Source organism: Camelus ferus, chromosome 15 (assembly GCF_009834535.1).
Source record: "Camelus ferus isolate YT-003-E chromosome 15, BCGSAC_Cfer_1.0, whole genome shotgun sequence".
In the NCBI taxonomy this organism is placed as follows: Eukaryota; Metazoa; Chordata; class Mammalia; order Artiodactyla; family Camelidae; genus Camelus; species Camelus ferus.
Genome location: NC_045710.1, coordinates 19,175,770 through 19,193,206, shown reverse-complemented (window position 1 = coordinate 19,193,206; position 17,437 = coordinate 19,175,770). Strand labels below are relative to the sequence as shown.

Genomic DNA, 17,437 nt, shown 5'->3' with positions numbered 1-17,437 from the left:
CAAAATATTTTCCTGTCATCATGTAATCAAAAATGTTCTTTAAAATTAATGAGATATTTTACCTTCTTTTGTTAGTACTCAGTCTTTGAAATCTGCTATGTATTGTACGATTGAAGCACATCTCAATTTGGACGAGCAACATTTCGAGGGCTCAGTAGCCACATGGGGCTTGTGCTCATGGCTACCATATTGGACAGCACAGCTCTTGAGAGACCACCTGACAGAGAAAAGGCACCAACCACCACCCCGTCCCCACTTGGATTGTAGAGAGTTGGGTCCAAGGGATGAGTATGTAAGGTTCCTTAGTCCTTCTTCTGTTTGATCTGGAACAATATAAGCCAAATATCACTCTCTCTACCTTAAGTTGTTTAGTACAGTTCTTCATCTATTAGATGTTATAAAATGTGCTTTGATTTACAAAATCACTTTTCAGAATACGTTGGGGTACACATATGACACAAACTACAGAGCGTTAGTTTTTAGCATTAAGCAAGCCTAGTCCTATTTATACTCATCATTATGACACCTGTCACTTAGGATTCAGAATCTTTACCACATACATTTTAAAGTATGTTATATAGAATTTATCAGCTAATATTCTTTGTATATAAGACTATTGATACGGGAAATCTTTTTTAGATTTTGCTCAAGATGATCAGAATAATATGAATCTTACAGAGATGTAAAAGAAGATATATTAGGAATACAAAATTTAAACTGAATGGCTTAGAAATGTTAAAATAATACTTATAACACATCTTGTATAAAGACTTTCTAAGGGTGATTGTAACATTGCAGGATACTGTTCCTTGGTTTTGCTTGATTTTTAATATAAATATGTATAAATTCTTTATAGGCCAGAATATCATCGTCATAGTGGCTGGAGCAAATTTACTTTTGAATACTGAAGACCTGAGGGAAGCAGCCAGTGCCATTAGCAGAACCAAAGTAATGATCTGCCAGCTAGAAGTAGCTCCGGCAACTTCTTTGGAAGCCCTGACAATAGCCCATAGCAATGGAGGTAATTTTACACATTTGTCATTCTTTCTATAAAAGCATTTATCACTGTCTCAATGAAAGTTAACCTTTCAAATTAAGCAAAGCCATACTTTTTCTGCCTTAAAATACTCTATCTCCCATCTGTGAGATTCACTGTCTTCTTGTAGTTCTCGATAATGTTAGAAAACCTTACAAATAAGATAAAAAGAATATGAATAGCATTTCTGATAATCCAAAATATAAATCTCCAATCTAGTTAGCAGAAATAATTTAAGTAGTAACTAGAATCTTGAAGGAGCCCATTGTCCAAGATACACTCTAAGTAGTAGAATGATTTCCATTCTGAGAAGCAGAGGTTAAGCTGCAGGTCACATATAATCACTGCCCAAGTACATTTTGGTAAACATTTCAAGGAATTGAAGATTAGTTCTTTCTCCTTTTTGTAAAACTTTATTGTCTTTTCTATAAAAACAAAAGATTACTTATATGTAGCATTTTCTGTGTTGTCAATGTCCTTTAAGCAGTTTTTTTGTCTTGTTTAATCTTGAACTTTGGAAATTTTCAAACACACCAAAGTAGGCAGAATTGTGTAAGGAAACTCATCACCCAGATTCAGCAATCATCAGCTCATGGCTAATCTTGATTCATCTGTTCTCCCACCCACTCCCCTTCTCTCATCCCCAGCAAACAGAAAACTTTTATAAATCTAGAGAGTTTCTTTCTGTTTGCTTCTTTTTCATCACTGACTAGTGGGGAAAGCATCTTCTGAGTTAGAATCCCATTTCTGTTCCTTGTTAGCTTTGTGGTCCTAACAAAATTACCTGATTTTTCTGAGTCCTGTCTGTTACATTCATATAACAATACTCCCCTGCAGAATTGTTCTAAGAATGAAATAAAATAAAATATGATGCCATATTTCTCAGTAAACACCAATTTTCTTCTCTCTTTCACTTCTCTCTTTAAATTAAAATTAGGATAATACCCTGATCTCAGCACCCTCTGGTCAAAATAAAAAGTAGCCACTCTAAGACAAGCACTTCTTTTTGATATTGTGGCCATTGTTCTGTGATTTATGTTAAGAAGAAAACAGAGAGAGAACCACATCAACTTTTCTAGATAAAACTTCTCATCAAGATACAAAACTAAAAAAAAAAGAAGAAAAATAACAGTAAATGTATGTGTGTGTGTCTGTGTATTTATGTGATTTTTTCCAAAGTGAATAGTGTTCTCCATAGCAATAAATGGAAAATAAGTTACTAAAATGATTTGGTGGAGAATTTTTTAAATGTATGTCCTGATTTAACATATTTCCTCTTGGCAAAACAACATGCCATGGCAAATTCTCACTGATACTTAATGTATTTTTAATGGACTCGAAGCTGTCAGAAAGAATTCTAAGCCAAAACCTACTTGGTTACATTTTCTCAGGGTGTCACAGTCTCAGGCTTATGGTAGGCATCCTCTGCCCTGCACTCATCTTCACCGGGTGATGTGAATACAATGTGCCACTCCATTCATGCTCCTGTCTTTCCTTATATAGGTCAAAGTATAGTCTCACTTAACTTTTTTTTTCCTACTACCCCTTGCTTCTCAGAGATGCTGTTTCCCCTGTCCTAGTCTAATAGCCTGCTACCTACCCAGCTCGTGGAGGAAAGGTACAGCAACCACAGTTGAGGATCTAACCTTTCACAGATGAGGCTAGAGTTGCCCGGATGGGTGGGGTCCAGCAATGCTTCCTCCATCACCTGCCAGGCATCTTCCAGTTGAGGAGCTGGAGAACCTGAGGCATCAGGAATGGGTGAGGGTAGGTGACGGTGAGCCAAAGACCACCTAGCCTACGTCACATTTTTCCTGAGAGCCAGCACGCCTAAGTGTTAATTCTGTGTGATCTTTCTTACATAGTCATATTGCTGTGTATAGTATACCTGCACTTATCTGTACTTTATAGCTTATAAAGCATGTTCATATCTATTTGATCCTCAGAAAAACCTTATGATAAAGGTATGGCGGGCATTATTCTCCCAGATTGAAGGGGAGAAGACACACTCGGTGAGGTTAAGGAATTAGCTCAACCAAGGTCAGTGTAGAAACCAGGATTCCAGACTCCAAGACCCAAGTTCTGTGTCCTAGAGCACACTTTAAATAAAGAAACTGCCACAGCCCATTGATTTCAAGGAACCCAGCCTTTGTAAAGAGTATCTCTAGAAAAGTAAAACACATGAATTGTAACACTGTCCAATATGTAGCCTAAGCCTTGAGTGTTATTACTGCTTAAGTCACAGAGACAAGACTCTAGGGTGTTTTCAGTAATGTGTCCCCTAGTCTCCCCCATAAAACACACACACACACAAGCACACATACCCACACGTGCCTCCGTCTAGAGCTCAGCTGGTCCCTATTTGGTAATTACCAGTCAGATACAGGCTAGATTCTATACTATGAATGGTGTGTGTGTTTGAATTTAATGTATCTTCGTTCTCACCTGAGAGAAGTGGGTTTGGGAGTCATGAAGTATGACTTGGAATTCAGAATTAATCACTCAGCAAATGGGGGACCTCATGCAAGTAAGTCAGTTCCTTGCACTGGACCTCAGTTTCTTCTGTGGAACAAGGGAATGGGACTGAGAGTTCTCACAGTTCTGTAATGTCACATTGTGTGAATGGACTGATCACAGAGCAGAACGAGCAGACCTTAAAGGTCTGTTGAGTGCTGAGTGTCCTGTCCATTGCCTCACAAGGCTGCATATGTGCCAATCAGCAATACTCCATCTATGAGAAAGATGGTAAAATCATCGTTGTCATCATCATCATCTGTGGATTTATTATCACAACTCCCTTATCTGTATACTTACAAGTAGTGAAGTTTGAATTAAACACATTGTATAACTGGATTATATATCAGTTGTTAAAATACAGAGGAAAAGACCCTCCTCCATCTTTCAATAGACTGTCTCAGAAATCTCTGTCTTTACCAAAATGAAAGCATTGGTTTTAAACAGCACCGGCAACATCAAAAAATGACTTGGGAGCCCTCTCAGCCGCCCTCCTCTCTAGGTCACAGTGTTGTGAGATGGGCCTGTGGCAGGGCTGGTGCTGCAGCTGCTTGTGATGAAATTATGCAGGTTGGTTCTGGTCTTTATATCCATTTCAAAGCAAATGGAACATTACAGGAACAATTACAAATAATTGAGATTGTAAGATTGCCAAGATTCAATTCTAGGTAGGATACAAAATATGTTTTAATGCCACTTTAGTCCTTTTCCATTTGGCAAACAAAATTTCTTGGCTGGCCACCATGACTTTCACAATAACATGGTCCAGCATGTGGCCCAAGCTTTGAGTGTTTTTGCTTAAGTCACAGAAAGGAACCCCTAGAGTGAGAGACTGCCAAGCCAGCATTTTGGGTAGCCCAGCCTTCCCATGGTCTCTTTACTTATGGTGATTTTCTTCCTGTTTCTCTGAGCTTGTCATTAGGGCCTTCTTGACTATCCATCCCCCGCCCTCCATGTGACATCACTAAGAGCTTCTGCCCCATTTTCCTGTCTTTATACCTATACAGCCGCCCTGCTAGGCATCACCAGTTCCTCATCGACATTATTGTGCCAGCCACTGACGTGCTGTTAAGACAACCAGGAGTTTAGTCCATCTTACGTTGTAATGAATAATGATTACTGTTGGATGCTATCAATCACCTCTGCAGCTCCCAGTCACTACTTGGAACACCCTGTGTTCTCTAGTTTTGCATGGTTCCAGGGTGACATCATTTTTTTCCATCTTGTCTATTACAGACTTGCATTCTTCTTTGGTTAGCTACATCTACTAATTCTTCACTTTTTTTCATCATGGTAAAGTATTCATGCTGATTTATGGTAGCACGAGCCAAAAGGAGTCCTTTATGGCATTTTCACTTTTCCCCTAAATTTAGTTATTAGTCAGACTCTAAGCCAGTGTATCCACTTACTTTTGGTAAGAGTGCTTTCCCTTGATAAAATACAGGCAAATAAGTTTTCATTGATTTTTACACAGTATTTACAGTCAAATTAAATTGTAGAATTTCTCATTCCAGCAATTGTTGCTTAAAATTCAATATAATTGTTTCCTTAAAATTTGTTTTTATTGTGGAAATTTTCAAATCTACATGAACATATAGAGAATAGGATGGTAAACCCATAGACACTATCATTTAGCTTCAACAATTATCAACACTTGGCCAGTCTTGTATCATCTATGCCTTACTCCCCATCCCCCACTGCAACCTTGGATTATTTTGAAGCAAAACCCAGAAATTACATTATTTCACTCACAATGTACTCATTTTTTGATGTAAGGTATTATATATATTTTAAGAATTATGTCTTTGCATGGTGCACAGCAGTTAATCTGTGGTCAGATTTGTTCTCAGCATTTTGTAACTAAACACTTATTAGTTTAGTGAGTAACCACTCAGACTTCTTTCTCTTCTATGTAAGTGTATAAATGTAAATACACAGACAGGGGTTTTTTGTTTGTTTAAGAGGGGGATCATACTAAAGACTTTATTATAAAACTGCCTTTTTCACTTATAAGTAAATTATAGAAATCTTTCTGTCACAAAGCAGAGGTCTGCTGCATTCTTTTTAACAGCAGCAGTGGATTCCATTAGATATGCATGTCATATTTTTTCTAACCTATCCACTCTGATAGATACTTAGGTGTCTTTTTGTTTTTTCTGTTACAAGCAGAGCTGAATGAACATCATTGTACCTCATCTTTGCATGCCTGTGTATTTCTGTAGGATAGGTTTAGAAAAGGAATTGCTGGATCAAGGATCTTCTGAGATAAAATGGAACTTTTGTGAGAAGAATGGCTCTGCCCTGTTGTTTCATACTGATAGTTTGCTCTAACCTGTGCTCAGAGCTCCTGAGTGCAGATTTGAGGATCAGACTAGGTGAGCAATGGCATTTGCATTTAAAGTTTGAGGAAAATCGGGAACAGCATATTTGTTTTGAAAACCTAAAAAGTAAGTGGGTGTGTCAGAATGCTGGGCAATGAGGGCCTTTATGCATAATTGACATCTCTAAGACCTTGCAGAAGTGGGAAAACCAATGAAAGAGATTGTTGCCAGGCTACAAACTTCAACAGAAGTCAGAAGAGATGGGTGGACAGGCGGGGCTGCTGGGCTATAGGTAAAGGACAATATAATAACAGTAACAATTCTTTACATTTGTACAGCACTTTACAGTTCACACGGGGCTTTTCTAATTTAAGCTACACAATAACCCTGTGCAAAAATATGAGCAGCCAAAAATATACCATAGAATTTCTGTGGGTGGACATTCTGGATTCTAAAATAGTGAAAATGTGGGAATAGTGTTAGCCCATAAACCACTGGACAAAATCCACTGACCAAACCAAAATGTTAAGTAAGACTAAGGAAGGTGCAGCAGTTGACAGCCACTGCCCCCGCCCCCCAGCCCCATCAGAAGTAGTGGAAGCTTCCACTAGCCACATGCTGATATGCATCACCCCAAGAGCATGGAATGGATCACACTAGCCGTGGGAGAGCCACTTGGAGAACTTGCCTGTGTGCACATTCCCTGATCTTTCCCCAAGGGATCTGGATTCAGTGGGTTTGAGGTGGAGCCCAGAAATCAGGCATTTTAATAAGCTCTCCTAATGACGCTGCTGAGCAGCCAAGTCTGTGAATCACTGTTCTGGAAGAGTCTCTAAGACTGCAGCTAGAGAATTTTACTCTAGGTCTATAGCATGGTGGACCTGGGTAAAGGAAAAGAAGACCAGCCAGTCTAGTTGGATAAGTAAGTGTTTTGACAAAGGGGGAGCTTCCTGTGAATGTAATTTTTAAATACTGTTTTTTAATTTTTACAAAGTTCCACAATAAAGGCTGTTTTAAAATGTTTTGAATTGGCCTGGGGGGCTTGTGTTGCTATGGACAGAGTCCTGGCCTAGAGAGGCAACCATTTTAGAAATGACCAAACCCTGGACTTCAAGTTAGAGGACCCCGGTAGGAACCCAGCTTAAGCATCTCCCAGCATCTCCCAGTGTATGACCTTAGATTGTGACCTCATCTCTCTGAGGTTCACTTTCCTCCCCTGAAAAATGCACTTCTTCGGACACTGTGATGGCTTTGACATTCTCATTTTTTCCTTTTTCTGCTGTGCCCATCCATCCTCCTCTTGTGGTCTCCTAGTCTGAGCTAGCTCTCAACCTCTGATTGAATCTCTCATCCTTTATCAGTCTCTCCTTTATGTTTCCAGATTGCCTACAGAAGCCAAGAATGTAAGCTTATGTGTGAGTGGGTATGTTTGCATGAGTAATTGTAATATATTTGGAAGACATGCATAGGTGTACAAAGCATGCATATATATGTACATGAACTTCCTGCTTACTCTCCATACCAGGAAACTTTTGAACTCTTCATTGTTTCCTTTCTATCATCTTTCTTCATCTTTTCTGGAAAATGGATTTATGAACTAACCTGGCAACTAAGTATTTAAAGTAACCTACAAAAATATTCACCAGCCTAAATGTTCACATTTATACATGTCTTTTCATGCCACAACATTTAAATTTTCCTTTAATGTTCTTGTTGCCCTTTGTCATGACTTTGTAATCACCTTAGTGGTAAATATTGATGCTCACCTTTGAAACTGAAATGTTGTAAAGTAAAAAGTAGAGCAAATGGACATAAGAAGAAATTGATACTAGGCTAACGTGGAGGTTGAGATTTCAGACTTTTCTATATCTGTAACCAAGCTGATTTTGGGGGGAGGGTGAGGTAATTAGGTTTTTTTGTTTGTTTTTGAATAATGGAGGTACTGGGGAATGAACCCAGGACCTCGTGCATGCTACAAGCATGTGCTTTATCACAGAGCTATACCCTTTCCCCCAAGTTGACTTGTAATTTAATAGGGAAAACGGTTGCGCTTGGGTATTTCCCTTACTGAATGTCTGCAAATGCACCATGTGAAAAATGATAACCACTGAACCCCTTTTTCATTCCTTTGTAGTGAAAACATTGTTCAACCCAGCTCCTGCCATGGCTGACCTGGACCCCAGGTTCTACACCCTCTCAGATGTGTTCTGCTGCAATGAAAGTGAGGTAAGGATGAAAGGTTTTGCTCATGCCTTGAGAAACAAAAGACCTTCATGTAAATGGATAAAGCAAAGAATCAAGACTAACCTTATCAGTTAGACTGCATATGAATTCTTGGGCATAGCTGAAAGCAGATTTTTTGGTTGACTGGGAGGTAGAGAAAAGGAAACTAGTGAGTCCTAGAAGAAAAAGGATTCCCTGAATCATACCCATAATTGGGTACTTATCAAACCTCAGCCAAGTTTAGTCCCTGCCCCTGCCCTCATACGATCAGTGTTCTGTTCTCTTTTTTAAGCATTGCATATTCTGTGGACTAATTAGTATAGTATTAGAGTTGCCAGAGTTAGCAAACAAAAATGCAATGCCCAGTTAAACCTGAATTTCTGATAAGCAAGGAAAATATACTGAACGTACTTATACTATAAAATTACTTGTTATTTATCTGACATTCAGATTTAACTGAGAATTCTGTTTTATCAAGCAGACCTAATTAACGTGCAGCCCTTGGAACATTTGCTACATTCTGTTGTGAAGACCCTGTGATTGCACTGGTGGACAGACATAGGTTCTCCATTGATGCCATGAGAGCCTTTGGTGGCCACTCCATTAGGGGAGTACCCTCTCAGTCCATATGAGGGTCATAATACGTATCTCCACGTAAAATCTCTTATCAGTATATTCATATTGTGCAACTCAGTCTGAAGCATTTCAGGAAGAAAATTTCAATACTTCTTCCTTTTATAGGCCAAACAGTATTAGACTAGCACTCTCCCCCAACACTAGGAGGCAAGACATATACAATGCAACATACAGAGAAAGAAAGTTTATAATTAATGAACTATAATAATAGTTTTCCATTTGGTGCAAAGACTGAATGAAGGTTTCTAGGATTTCCTGACCTGCCTTTTTGTTAATTTCATCTCAGAAAATAAAGGAAACAAGAAAAAAGACTGCCACAAGGAAACTAATTTTAAGAAGCCACAATAGATTATGCAATATTTTTGAGCAACCACCGTGGCCAGGCATTGTGCTAGGAAAAAGGAATTGTGGGAGATAGGGACCATTTCACAATAAGAGGTTAGATTACCTTCAACTGCCAAACTGGCTTAGATTTCCCTGCTAGATTGTTACAGAGCATCTCTATTTATTCTTCAAACACTCATCACAGCTCAAATTGCTTATTCAATAACTCTGTCTTCTCCTATGAGGGTATGGACATCTCCTGTTCACTCTTATATCCCCAATGGCTATCTATTGCTACATAATAAATTACCCCAAAATTTAGTGGCTTACAACAGCAGTAATTATTTATTGTCCCTCATGGATTCTCTGCATCAGGAATTAAGACAGGGCACAGCATGGCTTGTTTCTCCTCTACCATATCTGGGGTCTCAGCTGAAAGACTCAACAACTGAGGGCTAGAATCATTTGAACCTTCCTTCAATCACACGCTTGCTAGTTAGTTGACGCTGCCTATTGGCCAGAACATTTACACACAGCTTCTCTTTATGGCCTGGGCTTCCTCACAATATGGTAACTGGATTCCATCGAGATCCAGTCTCCTGAGAGAGGGATAATGAGAGAGAGCACAACAGCCCAACAGAAGATACGTTGGCCTTTATGACTTAGCTTTGGAAGTCACACAGCATCTCTCCCCCCCCCCCCCGCCCCATTCTACTGACTGAGGAAATTCTACCCCGGTACCCAACCTCTCAGCAGAAGATTGTCATTGTCACAGTGTGAAAAGAGCCTGTATGATGTGATATATATGGATGGTTATCTTCAGAAATTATCACCTGTTATATTGTACTTGGCACATAGCTTGCACCTAGTAAGCATTAGTAAGTGCTTATTGAATAAATAAACAAATGAACTCTGGTCTTTAAGGAAATTAATCTCAAACACTTAATGGGAAAAAGAAAAAGTTTAAAAGCTTAACATTCTGATGGATGACTTCTAATCATGACAACAATGTAAGTTCATGCTTTAAGATACTCCCTCTGTGCCGCACTCAAACCACTGATGTATAAAAGTAAAAAGAGACAATGAAAATCTACTCACAAGCTCAAAAACAAGATAAATAACTCCACAGATCAGAAATGGAACAGAATCACTGAGCATTCATCCCTAGATGTGCTGTACTCCAGTCCCAGAAGCAGACATAGATGGCTGCAGGTTTGCCTCCTTTGGGTAATGGGTACTGAAAGCGTGCCACTCATGGCAGACTGGAGCGGTGCCCATGACTCGAAAGCAAAGATGCTGGGCTAAGGCTTCCCTGCTAAGGAAAAAGGGTGGAGGAAGCTGCTATGCCTGCTGCCAGAGGCTACAATATATATAAAGCTCCCAACCTGCAGAGATAGGAGGGCAGAGAGACTGCCTCTAATCAGGAAGGAAACCAACCCACTGGTAACTTAGTGACTGGATTGGCAATATTGTCAATAACCCCAGAACAGGAATTCCCTGTTGCCAACATATCACGTGGCTGTGGTTTAGAGACCCTCAGGGACCTGGTGGGTGCAGCTGTGAAACCACTAGAAAGGCAGAGATAAGCCTGGTAGGGGGTGAAATGTGCCGAATCTCCAACTCACTATTAGCAGAGTAAGCCTGCAAATGAAGAAACATAATGCGGTAAGAAATCCAGCAAAATCAACCATCTGAAGATGGATTTGCCCAAGGTGAAATTCAAATAATAAAATAATTCCAAAAAGACTTTAAAATAAGTATGAGTAACTTTAACTTCCTTAGAAGTTAGAGAAATGAAGGACAGCTTGAGGGGCTTCAAAATATATGTCAAACTGAAGTGAAGGAAGAAGAGATTGGAGGGAACTGAAGAGAAGCTGTATTAAGAGGAAAAACTGCAAGGTGTTTTCTAGAATTGAGAAAAGGCATGAGCCCTCAGATCAAAAGTGTATTAAAAGTACCACATAAGATAAACATTAACTCTCTACTAACGTACATTTTAGTGGAACCATATAAAATCAAGGTTTAATAAAGATAAAAATATTTTTAAACAACCAGAGGAAAAAAGATTACTTATAAATGTCAAGAATATCCTATACTTCATTGCTTGTGAAAGGGGAAAATGGGAAAAACCAAAGTGTCCATGAAAAAGAGAATGGATTTTTAAACCGTAGCATATTTGCAGTATGGAACATAGTATGGGTTTTTTTTTTTAAAAGCTACATTTGTCAACACAAATTTTAAAATGTTAAGAGGAAAAGCACATTGCTAAATAATATATATGGAAGATATCATTTAACTTCTTTAAAGAAAAATATCAAAAGCAAATAAAGTAAAATTTAATAAAATAAATTCATTAAGTTGAGTGGGAGGTACATGGGTGTGTGTGCATTATTTTTCATGTTCAAGATTTTTCATTAAAGAATAGTTGTTTAAAAGGTTTTCAAAAACCACAAGAAATCAATGTTTCTGAAAGTAAACCATCCAACTCAACACACATAAGTGATCCCAATAATGAAGATCAATGCAAAACTTGTAAAAAGAAAATAGAAAGTGGCCTCACAGGATAACCAACCAACAGACTGAAAGGGCCTGTGGAAAGGATGGCAAGGGGGGATGTGTGGTCAAGTTAATGAAACCCGTGCTACTGAGAAAACTGATGCCAAGAATGAGTAGACACTGTGGAATGATCTAGAGGCAACATAAAGGATTCATCTAGGCATGTTCAGAGCAAGCAGAGACAGGGATAGACCCGTTCTTAAGAAGAGATAGTATGTGATTAAACTGTAATAAAGAAAAGACCGAATTTAGTTTTAAACTTTCTAAGTCAAAAAGTAGCATATAATTCATCTAGTCCAGTGAATTTGCAACTGCCTACCCCAGAGCCATAAAGGTTCCCGGGAGATGCTGGACAGGAGCCTAGGGGATGAGGAAGCAGGGCTGCCGCCCCTCGCCCTTACTTCAGCCAGAGACATTTTAATATTCTGAGAGAAAACTACTGATCCTCTCCAAGTCCCTCATTTTACAGCTTGCATGTGACCTGGGGAAGGTTCCAGGGTTGGTGAGTAGTGGATGTCTCGGAATGTCAGTGCAGTGCTTTTTCTGCTACATATCAGAGCCTCTCCTACTCCGCTTCCATCCTCTCAAGCAAAACAAACAAACAAACAAACAAAAGAAATGAGTGGTCTGCAAACTAGTAATATGAAAAATGCATCATGGTCCAAGAGAGGCCTAAAACAGTTTAGGTGTGAAATTTATGGGCATGATTCATATCAAAATCATTGGCAGTAACCTCTTCCTTTCTTATTTCTTCCCTCCCCCCTTCTCTTCCTTCTTTTATAGAATTCTCTTTGCTCTCCCTAACTCTCTCCACCTAAACAGTTATTAACATTCTGCTGCATTGCCTTCCCCTTGCTCCATGTGTACTTATTTTGGTTTTGGTTGAATTACTTGAGAGTAATTTGCAGACATGATCCCTCACCTCCTAAATACTTCAGTGAGCATCTCCTAAGAGGAACCACAATACCATTAGGAAAATTATCAATGATTCTCTACTACCATCTGATATTCAGGCCACTTTCAAATTTCCCCAGTTGTCTCAAGAATGTGTTTTATAACTAGTTTTTGTGATTATTGTTATTGTTTTATTTTATTTCTTTTCCTGAGCCAGTGTCCACCAAAGTGCTCCACTGCATTTGTTATATGACAAAGAAGGGAGACATTTTCTGGAAAAACAGAAGAATCTAATTTAGAAGTGGACCCAAGCTACTTCTTCCCACAACTGTTTCTTTTCCCTTTTGTGTGTTGCAGGCTGAGATTCTGACCGGCCTGGAGGTCAGCAGCCCCGAGGATGCTGGGAAGGCAGCGCTGGTGCTCACAGAAAGGGGCTGCCGGGTCGTAATCGTCACCTTAGGTGCTGAAGGATGTGTGATGCTGTCACAGACAGAAACTGTCCCAAAGCACATCCCTGCAGAGAAAGTCAAGGCTGTGGATACCACGGTAGGTTTTTCAATTTCACAATCTCTTTTGGCTCCTGAAAATCGTCGTTTAGTAACCAAGATGCTGCACCTGAATTTTTAGATCCTGAGGTAGAGGCCCTAAGAGGAAATATGGTGGACGAGAAGAACAACCAGGCAGGGGAAGTGTGTCTTAACCCTCTCTAACCCACTGTGGGGCTTTATTCAAGTCACTTTACCTCTCTGAGTCAGTTTCTTCATCCATAAAATCAGAATATCAGTAAAATTATACCCATATTACCCATATTCATTCATTCATTCAATAAATCAGTATTTATTGTCTCTGCCCTTGGGAGGGCCTAAATTTGAAATGACAAACAAATCACCCAGGCTTACAAGCCTCTGGTGTGGAATGAAACAGCAAGGAGCACTGGTTAGCAGAACCCGTTCTGGTAGCCAGAGGATAATAATAGCATTTCCTGCACGCTTCCTGTGTCTCTCCTGCATACATCTCACTTAATCTTTACAACAACTATATGAGGAAGGTACTGTTATTATCCTCATTTTACAGATTTAGAAATTTGCTCAGGATCATCATGCAAGGAAGTAACAGAACTGGAGGTTCAAAACTAAGCCTGTGGACTCCACCGACACTCTTGTGTGCGGGGCCGTGTTAAGGACAAGTGGGTTAAGTGAATGAGTCACAGCTACGGAGCTGGGATGAAATTAGAAACAAATTAGAAAAGGAAACAAATTAGAAAAAGGAAACAAATTAGAAAAAGGTTCAGTGTTCCCCTATAGCTGGTGAAATAAAAATTATTTGTTTATGGCCTAAAGTAGAAAAGTAAGTAAATGTTGGGGACAGGAAACTAGAGCTGAGGAAGAATAAAAATTTTAGGGTATTTATTTATAAGAAACTGACCTATTATTATTAATAAAATATGTTTGTTTGCTTAGAAAAGACTTTAAAACGTGGGTCATTTATCAAAAAGGAAGTCTAAGGGCATTTGATGAAGTTTTGGATGCAAATATGCTTTGAAAATAGAAAAGTGCAAGGAATGTTTCTATTCCATGAAATTACATCCTGATTGCCTTTCAAAATGTGCTTTATCAGGAACTTGATAAACTACTTCGTAGAATATTATTCTTGTCGTATTTAGTTATTTCTGAAACCATTAGTTTTTCTGTTTTGTCAAGAAGGACAGTAACCTGAATTTGAGAGGATCCTTAGTTCTGAAATCAATCCTGCATTAGACTAAAACTATTCCAGGTCCTGAACTATAGTAGAAATGTTTGTTTGTCTCTTGCTAAAAATAAAATGAAGGGTCCTCGTGAAGAAGGTGGACCTACGTGGCTACCCAGAAATAGCTCAGCCTCTGCTTTCAAAGTCTGTGTCAGTCACGATTCCTTTTGCTCATAAGCACCAGGAACACAACTCAAAAGGCTTACACAGAAAAAGGGATTTATTTGGTGCACATAACTGGAAAGTTCAAAGGTAGAGCAGAAGGCAGAGGCTGAACCACGTCATCAGGACTCACTCTCTCCCTGTCAGCTCTGCTTGCCTTGTGGTGGGCTTTGAGCTCAGATGGGCCCCCTCCAGGTGGTGGTCCCTGGCAGCCCCCTCCCCACTCTGTGCCCCACATTATGTCGCCATCCCTGGTGTCAAATAAAAATCGAAGAACTCTTATCAGAAGATGGGAAGTGAATGGTGGTCAGACAAAAACAACCCATGCCCACCACAGAACACTCGTATGGAAATGCACTGCTTGGGCATGGGACTAAATGATGGAGAAACCAGCCTTAGAAACTCTCAAATTCAAATCAGTAGTAATAATCCTCAGAGTAATTTCATGTTGAAGGACTAGATTTCATAGATCGTAATGATTACAACTTTGAGCATCTTACATACAACTGTGGGTACCAAGGAGCTTTTCACACTTTGTTGATACTGTTTTGTGCCTTTTCATTTGGTTTCTTAGCACTTGCAGTTAATTTGTAAGTTTCAGGAGAGGTGAAACACAGAGTTCAGAGAACAGATTGCTTAATCCTGGGAGGCAGGAGAGAAAAAATAGGATCAGGAAGATCAGGGCACTGGATCAGGATCGGCAAGTTTTTTCTGTAAAGGACCAGATGGTAAAGTTTTAGGCTTTACAGGCCATATGCACACATGCTCTGTCTCAGTCAATCAACTCTACCATGATAGCATGAATGCATCCATAAACCACTGTGTGTGCTATTGAAACTGAGTTGGTATTCATCTAAACTAGATTGAGTTAAGGTGTTAATTGGAATTACCAGTGCAACCACTAAGACAAGAACTCCAACAACAACAAAGAAACCTGAAAGAAACAGGAGGATTAAAATGGTACACTAGAAAATATCTATTTAACACAAAAGAAGACAGTAATGGAGGAAGAGAGGAATAAAGAAGTTAGTGGAAGGTATGCTATTGTAAACTGGGACAAAACTAAGACAGAGGAAGATATGGGAGCCAGGAAACAGGCAATGCAAAGGAAGAAAGAAGTCAGTGATGGTGAAGGAAAGTTCCAGAACAAGAGCTACGCAGGAAGCCCATGCCAGGCAGTCCAGATTGGAGCAGGAGAGTGGTGGCCTCTGGAAGGAATGTCTTTCAGAAAGAAAAAAAAAAAAAAAAAAAGGAAAGAGAAAGACACAGTGGAATATCCATTGTGTTTGAATATGCCCAGAGATTTTTAGCTCCCTTGCAGAATTGGAGGATGAGGTAGTAATTAATATGTAGAAAACTGAGAGTGGGGGAATAAAAAAGAAAATGTGTTCCTCTATCTCATCTGGAGTCTGAGGGGAAAAGGTATGATTAAGTAAATATAAATTTTGTACATTACATGGCTATGAATGCATAGTCATAACAATGTAAGTGCCAATTATTGATTTAACCAAAAATGGAGATTATAATCATATTGTGAAAATGGAAGGATAAAGTGAATGTGTATTTGTGTGCACACTGGGGAAGATAAGAGAATTAAATGCTCAGCTTCCATAGTTGGAATTCAAGAGAGAATATCTCAAACAGATTTTTTAATAAAACAGTGGTATAAGCATACTACCAGAAATAGAAGATAAATATCAGACAAAACCAGTAAAAGAATTTAAAGTATTTGCCCCACAGAAATGAGAGTAGAGAGGAAGGAGGCATTTACACTTAAGCCTTGTCTTTTTAAACTAAGTTCTTATGAGCAGCTTGGGTGCTTTTGTTTTTTTTAATGACAAAACACAATGAGATACATTTCACACCCACTAGGATGGCTATAATCAAAAACAGATGATAGCAACTACTGACTAGGATATGGAGAAACTGGAACCCTCAAACATTGCTGATAAGAACATAAGGTGGTGTAGCCACTTTGGCAGACACTCTGGAAGTGCTTCAGAAAGTTCAATTTAGAGTTAACAATATAACTCAGCAATTCTACTTCCAGGTATACAGCCAAGAGAAGTAAAAACATGTTGCACAAAAACTTATACCCAAATGTTCACAGAGTGTTATTCGTAATAGCCCCAAATTGGAAACAACCCAAATTTTCATCATCAGATGAATGGATAAACAAATTGTGGTATGTACACAATAGAATATTATTCAGCCATAAAAAGGAATCCTGATACATGCTATGGCATGGACGAACATCCAAAACATTACTAAGTGAAAGAAGTTGGACATAAAAGGCCACATACTGTATGCTTCCATTTATATGAAATATCCAGAGTAGATAAATCTATCACAGCAGAAAGTGGACTGACAGTTGCTAGAGGCTGGGGAGAAGGGAGAAGGGGCAGTGACTGCTAATAGGTACAGGGTTCCTCTTTGGGGTGATGAAAATGTCCTAGAATTAGATAGTGGCGATGGTTGCACAACCTTGTGGATATACTAAAAACCACTCAATTGTGCACTTTTTTAAGGGTGAATTTTATAGTAGATGTATTATATCTCAATTTAGAAAACAAAGAACAACCAAAAACAACAGAAAGATCCATACTGAATCTACTGAATGGGCACTCAGAATCCACCCCCCCGCCCCGTGGAACAGCCGTGACACAGAAAACAAGGGTAGTTACTTTCTGGGTGTAGAATCTCCCGCAGCTCTCGTATGCTGTCTTTATCCTCTCATCCAGCACTCTCATTATTAAAATTCTTGCCTGTTCTGCACACAGTTGTTTGGCCTCTTCATAAGTCTAATAGAGAGGAGCTAACCCACTCGGTGAGGTGAGGAACTCCCAGGGAGACATTTTCTTCTGAACAAATAGGCTCCTTCACTTTCCTGCCAGGAGGTATAACTTGCTCTCAGGCAGTGTGTAACCTTCTCGCTTTTCTCCTCCTTGTCATCCACTACAATGTACACCTTAACAAAAAATCATGCTGTGCAACCTAAATATATCCAATTTTCATCTGTCAATCA

At 39.2% G+C, this 17,437-nt stretch overlaps 2 protein-coding genes across 9 annotated transcripts in view; one reads left to right on the top strand and one right to left on the bottom strand.

The window, feature by feature from the left end:
* Positions 1-17,437, bottom strand: part of BABAM2 (BRISC and BRCA1 A complex member 2) — a 444,883-nt gene that overhangs the window by 392,177 nt on the left and 35,269 nt on the right. The window lies entirely within an intron of this gene.
* The window catches only part of RBKS (ribokinase), an 81,954-nt gene that overhangs the window by 36,589 nt on the left and 27,928 nt on the right, over positions 1-17,437 (top strand). For all 6 annotated transcript variants that reach the window (XR_001366716.2, XR_004326193.1, XM_006189745.3 and 3 more), the window contains exons 5-7: positions 857-1,021; positions 8,006-8,097; positions 12,862-13,050. Coding sequence is in view for 4 of the 6 variants with exons in the window: in XM_006189745.3 (XP_006189807.2) it covers positions 857-1,021; positions 8,006-8,097; positions 12,862-13,050 (446 nt within the window). In the remaining 2 variants the exon portion in view is untranslated. The remainder of the gene's footprint in view (positions 1-856; positions 1,022-8,005; positions 8,098-12,861; positions 13,051-17,437) is intronic.